This window comes from Scleropages formosus, chromosome 21 (assembly GCF_900964775.1).
Source record: "Scleropages formosus chromosome 21, fSclFor1.1, whole genome shotgun sequence".
Classification (NCBI taxonomy): Eukaryota; Metazoa; Chordata; class Actinopteri; order Osteoglossiformes; family Osteoglossidae; genus Scleropages; species Scleropages formosus.
In genome coordinates, this window is record NC_041826.1 from 368,703 (window position 1) to 378,693 (window position 9,991).

Sequence of the window (9,991 nt, forward strand, 5' to 3'; positions counted from 1 at the left end):
AATCCCACGCATTGACTTATGGCGTTATGGCGGGATTTTACTGTATTTTAACATTAATGAAATGTGTCAGACTGTGTTCCGATAATTGAAACATGTGTGTGTGAATCGCACAGGTAATTAATTGCGTAATTGTGTTTTGAAATTCTTATGTACTGGATACATCGTTTAATTGTTATACCTAAATAATTGCAATAGCTGTTAAACTCTGACCCCTGGCGACGACAGACTGAAATACAATTTTGCGAAACAATTTCCTGCGTAAAAACAGCTTAAACCAAGCGCTGCTAATGTAAACATATCAAAACATAACATGGGAACACGCTCTGTGACATAAATATTTTATTCATTTTACAGTGGGACAACAAAATGCTTCGCTATTTTTCACTGCAGACGGTTTAGCCGTAAAATTGTCCATACTAACGTGAATGTGTCGTAAGGGTGTGACGTCACTTTCCTTTATGGCAGCGATTCGTGTCCTCCGCTTATATGACATGTCGATTCCAGGTAAATGTTCTTAATTTATATGTCCAAGAGGTTTAATTATTTTGTTCCTGAGCGTGGTACACACATGGTTCTTATTTTCAGTAAAAAGCAATTTACTAGGTTCCGTTAAGTTACTTTAGGATAATAGGATATGCTTAAATTTAATATACACAGCACAGGCACAGCTAGCTGAGAAGTGAGTACTTGATCAGAGATTAGCCTTTGATCCTCTATCTATGTATTGCTATCTGTATGATTTCTGTTGCATTATTATTACTGTTATTATTGTTATTATAAACCTCAAAATTCCTACTGTGTCTATTCAGAGTTTATACCTTGAGGGTACTACAGTATGAGTGGGATTTAAACCCAGAACCAACCTGCAGATTGGAAGGGAGCATGGCTAAACACTATACCACCTGCTGCTGTGTTGTAAAGAACCGGTTTAAAATTATGGATTAAACATGTAAAATCTGTCATCTTTAACATTTGTGGCTAATATGTGCATTTGCTGCCAGAATTGCCATGTTTTTGCAGAAGTACCGGACAGGGCTGCCCATCACCGGGTGCGGAGGTCTCTTCTCTGTCAACATGCTGTACCATGTGTTCCCAGAACACACGTACAGAAAGGTGTACCAGGCCTGGAGTGAGGGCCAGCCGGCGAACTTCTCTGAGAAGCTCGAGGAGACATTCCAGGGTGTTCTAAAGGACATGGGCATCCATTCACCCCAGAACTACATGGCATTTGCAGCCTTTGGCTTCCACCCTGTGGGTGCAAGTGTGCCTTGGCTCCCCTCTGGAGTTCGTGTGGGCCTCCCGGCAAACTTCAACAGCACACCAGACAACATGGTGGGAATCACCAACCGAGTGGTCCTCATCAACGGCAAGCCGGTGGAGTGGGAGAGTACCTCTGGTGCTGCTTTGAAGGAGGCGCTCATGTTCTCGCCAGAGGCCCAGCGTTTCGCCCTGGCCAGGAAGGTGGCATGGCTGCAGGATAGCGGCCCGCTCCTCCACGCCACTGTGGCCCCCGCCTGTCTGGCTGGCGCGTGTGCCTATGGGGTGGGCGTCAAGCAAGTCTTTGGACTCTATGGCGGCTCAGCAGTCCTGCGTGCCGTCGTCAGCTTGCTGGCGCTAGCCCTGGGCGCTGTCTCCTATGTCCTTGCATCCGGTGCTGTGAGCCAGCGGCTGGACTGTCGTTCAGACTGGTGTGCTGCCAGCCTTTCACAGGACTATGCCAAGGGAGGCCTGGAGTTTTATGACAAACTTCTGTCCAGAAATAGAACCCTGCGCACCCTGATGGGGCCCAAAGGGAAACAGATGTATGCCCCGAATGGCAACCTATTCCCAGCCAGCTTGCTCATGCTCAGACACGCTCCCTATACCACCAGGAGGGATAAAATCACCAGCCTACTGAAAGATGGCAAAGCCTGAGATGACTTTTTTAAAGATGTTCAATGGTAATATGTAGCTGTTTCCTGTTAGTCAGTGTTGCTCTCCTTGAGATATTGGTAAAGTCATAATAAAAGACATGTAGTTATGACCCATGTTTACTAAAGCAAGGTTCTCATGCTCAGTTCCTCTGGTGAAATGTCCGCTTGCATCACTGACTGAAGTTATGTTGCTTTAAATTTTAAGAAATGTTAAACAAGAAATGGTGGCAGCAGATTACAGCTGCTGACTTTGAGGACCCAGGTTTGATTCGTACATCCTCCTGTAGTGCCCTTGATCAAAGTACTTCCTTGAGCTGATACAGTAAAAATTTTCCCAGCTGTGTAAATGAGTAAATTACAGTATGTACCTTAACAATGTAAGTTGCGGTGGAGAAAAGTGTCAGTTAAGTTAATAAATGATCAGTATTCCCTGTTATGTGGCATGTTGGCACAGCGAGTAGCGCTGCTGTCTCACAGTGCCTGGGTGGTGCTAGAGGATGTGAGTTCAATCCTTGCTCAGTCTGTGTGGAGTTCTCATGTTCTCCCTGTGTCTGTGTGGCTTTGTTCTGGGTGTTGCGGTTTCCTCCCACAATCCAAAGACATGCTATTTGGGTTCACCCATAGTGTGTGAGTGACAGAGAGAGTGTTTTCCACCGATATATGGATGAGTGAACCATTGTAAGTAGTGTATCTAACAGTGTAAGTCACATTGGTGAATAAGGTGTGTGGGCTGATGACACTACATAGAGTTCATTGGAAGTTGCTTTGGAGAAAAATGTCTGCTAAATAACTAAATGTAAGTGTATATGGACCTAATTCATTTCTAAAAACAGTCTAAACGGGAAGGTCCTTTTCCATTTTTTTAAATGGGGGAAAAAATTGTTTCAGGACATTCAAGCACTTTAGAGATTAGGAGAGAAGTGAGTCACTATAATAAAATTACACAGGCAAGAATGGAAAATGAAGAAGAGGTTATCATACATTGTTGGAAAATCTGTGCCTGACTGCCTCATGGCTTCTACATCAGTGGGCAAATGTCTGGGCCTCATGCTCGTAACCTCTATATCATCTACCTCAGACACCGGAAAAAGCATCTGACACTGAGAGCAGTCGATATGTATACAGCACAGGGCTACAACTTTTCTAGGGCTTTGGAATATGTAAACTGTGGGTCCGTATACTAGGGTATACCTGTATCATCATTATTGTTGTTATTATTATTGTTGTTCATAATAATTCCATTGTCCCAGCAGCTGGTTGTGTACCTGATTTAACCAGATACACTAGCACTTTTATTTTTTCCATTAGCACATACTGGCAAGGGTCGCGGTGGCGCAGTGGGTTGGACCGGGTCCTGCTCTCCAGTGGGTCTGGGGTTCAAGTCCCGCTTGGGGTGCCTGCGACGGCCTGGAGTCCCGTCCTGGGTGTGTCCCCTCCCCCTCCGGCCCTACGCCCTGTGTTGCCGTGTAGGCTCCGGTTCCCCGCGACCCCATATGGGACAAGCGGTTCAGGTAATGTGTGTGTGCGTGTGTGTGTGTGCGCGTGTACTGGCTGCCCAAGTACAATGTTACAATTTCCAAAATCGGGTCCAGTCTGTTTCCACCGTTGACTTTACCAGACTGCACTGCTGCAATAATCCTCCCTAAAAAGGAAAGAAATTACTTCCTGAAATTCTGATGCGGTGCCATCCTATGACACATAAAACATTAATTAGCAGTACATGGTATACCCAACAACCATTTATGAAGTTATTTCTAAATATACATTTCTGTTCGTTGTGAGTCAGAAATCACAAAACTGCAATAAAATGATACAATATTTGTAATAATCACTTGTACTACCGCTTCTTTAAAAGAAAGTAAGAACATATGAACTAGCAAAAACAGCGTAAAAACATATGTTTTGGTTTCTTCCCACAGTTCAAAGACATGTTTAAAATCAGCTGGTGGCTCTAAATTGTCCATAGTGTGTGTATGTTTTAGTGAACGATTGTGTGATTGCCCTGTGGTGGTCTTGGCATCCTGTCCAGGATGTACTGTCTCACATCCTATGCTTTTGGGATAGGTTCCAGACCACCATGGCCCAGCACTGAAAAAAGGAGTTATTAATAATGCATTTGGAGTAAAGCAGGTCAGCGGTTCTTGTTTTGAAAGGTTTCATCAATGAATATGACCACATTCACGAGAAACGCTCCTTTGTCTTAGAAGAACCTTGTCTGTCTCATTTCCGGTTTCCTTCGCCATTCTATTTTGCTAGTGACAAAATCTTCTGAGTAACTGGAGTATTCACTTGTCTTCTTTTAATTAAATTCAATGTTTACTATAAATATTGTTTCTTCACCTTTGGTCTGCTGAATAGTTCATGAAATAACTCATTCACAAATGTTGGGAGGCGTGCAAAACAGTATCCTGTCGCTGTTGGATATTTTCTTAAGGACTGCATGGCATCACCAGAAAATAAGAAATTCATCCAGTATGTCTAGTTACAGCTAGTCTTAACATTTTTTTAATCACGAACTAGAGCATCTTTAAATTATTTTAATTAATGCATTCAGTACAGTACATAAATGGCCATTCACTGGCACACTTCGGGTTGGTTTCATAGCTACAGCAGCAAAGTTTCTTTTGCAATTGAACATATGCTATTCACACACTAGAAAAATTAACATTTAAAGCACTCTATGCATAAGTTCTTGAGGAAGTTCAGCTGCAGCACTGCTGGTAGCGTTGCGGCATCATTGCTCCTGGGCCAGATGTAGGTTCGAATCTAGCTCACTCTGCGTGTGTTTGTGTAGGTTTTCTCACACAGTCCAAAAACATGCAGCTCAGGTGAATTGGATGCTCTGAATTGCTTGTTGTGTTTGTGTATGTGTGGCTACCCTGCCATGGACTGGTGTTCTGTTCATGTGCCCATCATCCTTGCACCCTGTGATTCCGAGATAGACTCTGGACTGCTGTGACCCTGATTAGGAGAAGCAGTTAACATGACTGAGGAGTGTAAGTTCTTGGTTTTTTGCACACATTCAAATGTATATCCAAATACCATTGTTTCATCACATGAGTAACCTTAGGCAAACTGGGAAATTGGAAAAGAGCACAACAGATTTGTTTTAAGCTCAGATTTGTCACATACTTGTAAATGGAGGAAAACATACACACAACCATATCCCCAAGAGAGCCAGAGGCATGAGACAGCACCAAAGCAAAGTGAGGGTGTGGCGAGTGCTCGGCGTAGCTGGTTCTGTGGGTAACCATCCTCTGCGTCTGGATCAGCTGCATTTTTATGTTTGTAACTATAAGCGTACTATTGTCTTTTCAGCTTGCCTGTGAAAATTTACTCTGTTGATTTGTTTACTCTGTGTTTGCTAGCCGTAGATATGCTTTTTGTAGAAATGATGAACAAAGTCAATATAAAAACATAGCTGAGCGCAGAGCATGTGGTGTAATGGTTAAGTACTGAGTACTTAAGTACTTTTTGCTGAGATGTACGTCGCTTTGGACAGAAACGTCTGCTGAATGAATAAATGTAAGTACTGCTTTATAGTCAGAAGGACATGGGTTTAATTACCTGAATTGTACCAGTATAAACTACATACAGTGACCCTGTAAGTAATTGTAAGTAGCATTGGAGAAAGGCCTCAGCTAAATGAGTAAACAATAATACAGGTGGTCCCCGATTTACAATGGTTTGACTTATGATTTTTTTTGACTTTACAGTGGTGAGCTATCAGTGTAGTTTAGGAGTTCTTTAAACAGCTTATATAATTTGGAATCCATGTCCTGTATGTAGTTTATCACAATATCTTATAAAAAAAAAAAACTAAAACAAAGGCAACTGGACTCGCTTGAGGTGTTTTGAAGACATTTCGCAACTCATCCAAGTGGCTTCTTCAGTTCTAAATGACTGATGAGGAGTTTAGGTTTAATTTGGAACATCTGTGGCTGGTGCCCACTTGAAACTCACATAACTAGGGTCTGTTAATGACCCAATACTCACCTGCAATTAGAGGATGTTGTTCAGATTAACTTGGGTGGTGTCCTGTTCTTCCACTGTTAGTGGTACTCTAACAACCCATTAATGGCCAGAAACTCCAGACTCAAGGTGTGAAAGGGTGTGAAACTTTTTGAGGACAGATGCTAAGACTGTGTTGTACGTGGCTGATAAGTTGTGTCTCAGTCCACCTCCCCTGTTCTGAGAGGGATTTTCTAATTTTACATACATAGTTGGAAAGAGGAGTAAAGGAAGCCATCTATCTGTCTTCTCTGGCTCAAATGTGTGCGTTGTTGTCCTCAGAAGAGTGTCCCTTGTCAGGTGTATGTGTCTACTTGCATTGACTAATGCTTCTCCCACAACAGGCCTGTGTAATGCTTAATGCACTGGAGAAATCAAACAACATAATCCTCACAGTGCTGCTTGCATTGGAGAAGGCCTATGACCATGTTCCCCAGGAAATTCTGTGGGAGGTGCTTCGGGATTATGGGGTACCGGGGCCACTACTGTGGGCCATTCGGTCCTTGTACATACGGAGCGAAAGCTGTGTCCACATACTCGGCATTAAGTCAGGCCTGTTCACTGTGGGTGTTGGACTCCGCCAAGGTTGTGCCTTGTCTCCACTCCTGTTTGTGGTTTTCATGGACAGGATATCAAGGCGCAGTCGAGGTCAGGAGGGCATTCTGTGTGGGAGTCGGAAGGTGACATCTCTGCTTTTTGCAGATGATGTTGTCCTTTTGGCACCATCACATGGCTGCCTCCAGCACGCACTGGAACGGTTTGCAGCCGAGTGTGAAGCAGTGGGGATGAGGATCAGCACCTCAGAGTCTGAGTCCATGGTTCTGTCACGGAAAAGGATGGTATGCCCCCTCCAGGTAAGGGGAGAGTTTTTGCCCCAGGTGGAGGAGTTCAAGTATCTTGGGGTCTTGTTCACAAGTGAGGGAAGAAGGGAGTGCGAGACCGGCCACAGACTGGGAGCAGCAGCAGCAGTAATGCGGTCGCTGTACCGGACTGTAGTGGTGAAGGGGGAGCTGAGCCATAAGGCGAAGCTCTCCATTTACCAATCGATCTACGTATCTACCCTCACCTATGGTCATCAACTCTGGGTGATGACCAAAAGAATAAGACCGCGGATACAAGTGGTCGAAATGAGTTTTCTCCGCAGGGTGCTGGGACTCCCTCTCCATGACAGGGTGAGGAGTTCGGCCATCCTGGAGGAACTCAGAGTAGACCCGCTACTCCTCCCCATTGAGAGGAGCCAGTTGAGGTGGTTCAGGCATCTGATAAGGATGCCCCCTGGGCGCCTCCCTTTGGAGGTATACCAGGCACGGCCAACTGGGACGAGGCCCCAAGGTCGGCCCAGGACCCGCTGGAGGGATTACATCTCACAGTTGGCCTGGGAATGGCTGGGGATCCCCCAGGTTGAGCTGGAGGAAGTTGCGGGGGACAGGGGCGGCTGGGCCTCTCTGCTCTTCCTGCTGCCACCGTGACCCTTTTAGGACAAGTGGGTCAGAAGATGGATGGATGGATTGTGTGCTCATTTTTGGGGATTCGGCTATCCGAAACGTTAAGGTTCGTGGGCCTGGGAATCGAAATGTAAAGGTAAAGTGTTTCCCACGCGCACGTGTGTCTGACATGGCGGCTCGTGTCAGTTCTCTGGCCGATAATGCCGTGTCGACTATGATGGTGCATGTTGGTGATAATGATATTCATTATCAGCGGTCTGAGGTGTTGAAGAGCCGATTTATTTCTATGTGTAACAAGGCCAGAAGGAAATGTCGTAATCTAATAGTGTCTGGTCCTTTACCTAGACTCTTCATGGGGGACATAGTGTACAGTAGGCTGGTGTCCTTTAACAGGTGGTTAGAGACAGGGTACTGCTCCAATCGTATATCATTTGTTAATAACTGGGATGATTTCTGGGAAAGGCCCAGGTTTTTCACACATGATGGTGTACACCTCAACTGGAGGGGTTCATTTGTTTTGTCCCAGAACTTGGCCTAGAAGTTGCAGGACTGACTCATGGTCCATGGATCATCTCCTTTAGCAGCTTTGTGTATTGATGGGTCTGTTACTTGTTCTGATATCAGTAGTCATTTCTCATGTGATGTGGTTTCTTGTGCCTTGTCCAGTGTGGGCCTAAAAACTTTAAATAAAAGCATTAAGTGCAGCCAAAACATACAAACTATTATAAGGCCACGGCATTTAACTAGACTTAGTGATACGAGCGTTTGCACCAGAAACCTAAAATACATTAAAACAAACATTCTCAACTTACCACCGAGGCCAGACTGTAATATAAAATGCTGTCTGTTAAATATTCGTTCACTAACAAGTAAAGCTGTCCTAGTAAACGACTTAATATTAAGGTACAAGTCCGATCTGTTCTTTCTTACCGAAACTTGGCTCGGTGAGTCCGATACGACTGTTAGTAGAAGCCGCTCTGGACGGATATGATTATTTCCATAAATCTCGTTCTGTGTGTCGTGGAGGTGGAGTCGACGTTATTTTCAATAATAGATTACAAATAACACCCAGAAATCATGATAATATCACCTTGTTTGAAGCTCTACAATTAGATTTCAACTCAAACCCTAATATAATTATATTCCTTATCTACCGTCCACCTGGACCGTACTCCTCTTTTCTTGAGGAATTTAGCTACTTCATAACCAATTTAGTCATTAATCATGACAAAATTATCCTGCTGGGTGATTTCAATATTCATGTAGACGTGTCGTCGGATACTGTCGCTAATAGTTTTCTGTCTCTCTTAAACCCTGTCGGTTTTACCCAAGTTGTTACCGGTCCTACTCATTCCCGTAACCATACGCTCGATCTCGTCATAACCTACAGCGTAGATGTTCATCATATTAATATTATTCCTTTAAACGAGGCTATTTCTGATCATCAGTTAGTAACCTTTGATCTATACCTGCCCGTGCCATCGGACAATAGTAAGACCAAAATCGTGCGGTACATTTGACAACACTACTGCTAAAATTATTGATCATATTAGAAGCTCGGATTTTGGAACGAGTGTAGATATTGATCAAATGGCATTAGATTATAATTCGGTGGTAAAATTCGCCCTAGACACTGCAGCTCCACCAAGGGAGATGCTTTTGACATAAGACAAAGTCTTGAGGGGATGGAACCCTGGCGCTCAGAAGGCAGCAGCCACCCGGACGTGGCTGGTGATTAGCGTGGCCAAGCAAATGCTTTGGAACACAAGAACCCAGCTGGTCCAGACCAGGGCAGACTTGGGCGTCCAGGGTGTGTATCATAAAATCCAGGTCAACCTAATGTTTAGGATGGAGAAAGATGTCATAGTTACTTAGAAGCCAAAGAGAGGTGGAAAGGCCTCTTTTGGCTGTAACCCCACAGGTTTGGAGAGGTTGAGTTGGAGGTGGTGATCAGAGATCCATGCAGAGATGTCTGACAGGTAGGCAGCAATGCATGCAGAAATGTCTGATGCTCCAGGTAGAAAGGAGAGGAAGAGTCGGGTATAAACATCTGCTAAATGAATAAATATAAATTTATGTTTCATTTTAATAAGCAAACACCCATATACGCAATGAAAACTAAACAGAACACTAAATTAAAACAAAATTAAAGAAAATACAGTATTAAATAAATAAATACAATCATACAAGAAGTCATTGTTAGGGACTGCTTAAAAGTGCAACGTTATAAAAATTGTGTAATTGTCACAGCGTTCCCCTGGCGCGGATGTGTCGGACCCAAGTGTGGTGCACAGGAAGAAAACTCATGGGGCAATCCAAAAGACATGGTCAGGGAAATAGGTGAAATGGTCTGGGATGTGCAAACGAAATCCGAAGGTCAAATACTTCAGTCATAATCCAGTAGACAGGCAAATAGTCGTGGCAAACCAGGAAGTCGTGGGCGAGGAGCAGGACAAGGAGCAGGAACTGGGAATCAGGGAGGTCAGGAGATCGAATGCTAGAGCGCAAATGAGTAGTGAGGCTGAACAAGGTTCCGCATCTCACTGCGCTCCAAACTTTCCTTTTATGCATGTGTCTGATGATTAGTGGTAGGTGTCCCCTGTTGAGCAGCGGTGGAGGGTG

General features: G+C 44.2%; 1 protein-coding gene across 2 annotated transcripts; it reads left to right on the plus strand.

Annotated features, from left to right (window-relative positions):
• Nucleotides 1-444: 444 nt before the first annotated feature.
• On the plus strand, nt 445-2,361 carry tmem177 (transmembrane protein 177). Of its 2 annotated transcripts, none has more exons than XM_018764893.2 (2): nt 445-504; nt 1,002-2,361. In XM_018764893.2, exon 2 carries the CDS (start codon nt 1,009-1,011, stop codon nt 1,912-1,914), a length of 906 nt encoding a protein of 301 aa, XP_018620409.1. In that variant the 5' UTR covers nt 445-504; nt 1,002-1,008; the 3' UTR covers nt 1,915-2,361. The 2 variants fall into 2 exon arrangements, with proteins under 2 accessions (XP_018620409.1, XP_018620408.1); XM_018764892.2 differs by having other exon boundaries at nt 449-504; nt 1,021-2,361.
• The last annotated feature ends 7,630 nt before the right edge of the window (nt 2,362-9,991 follow it).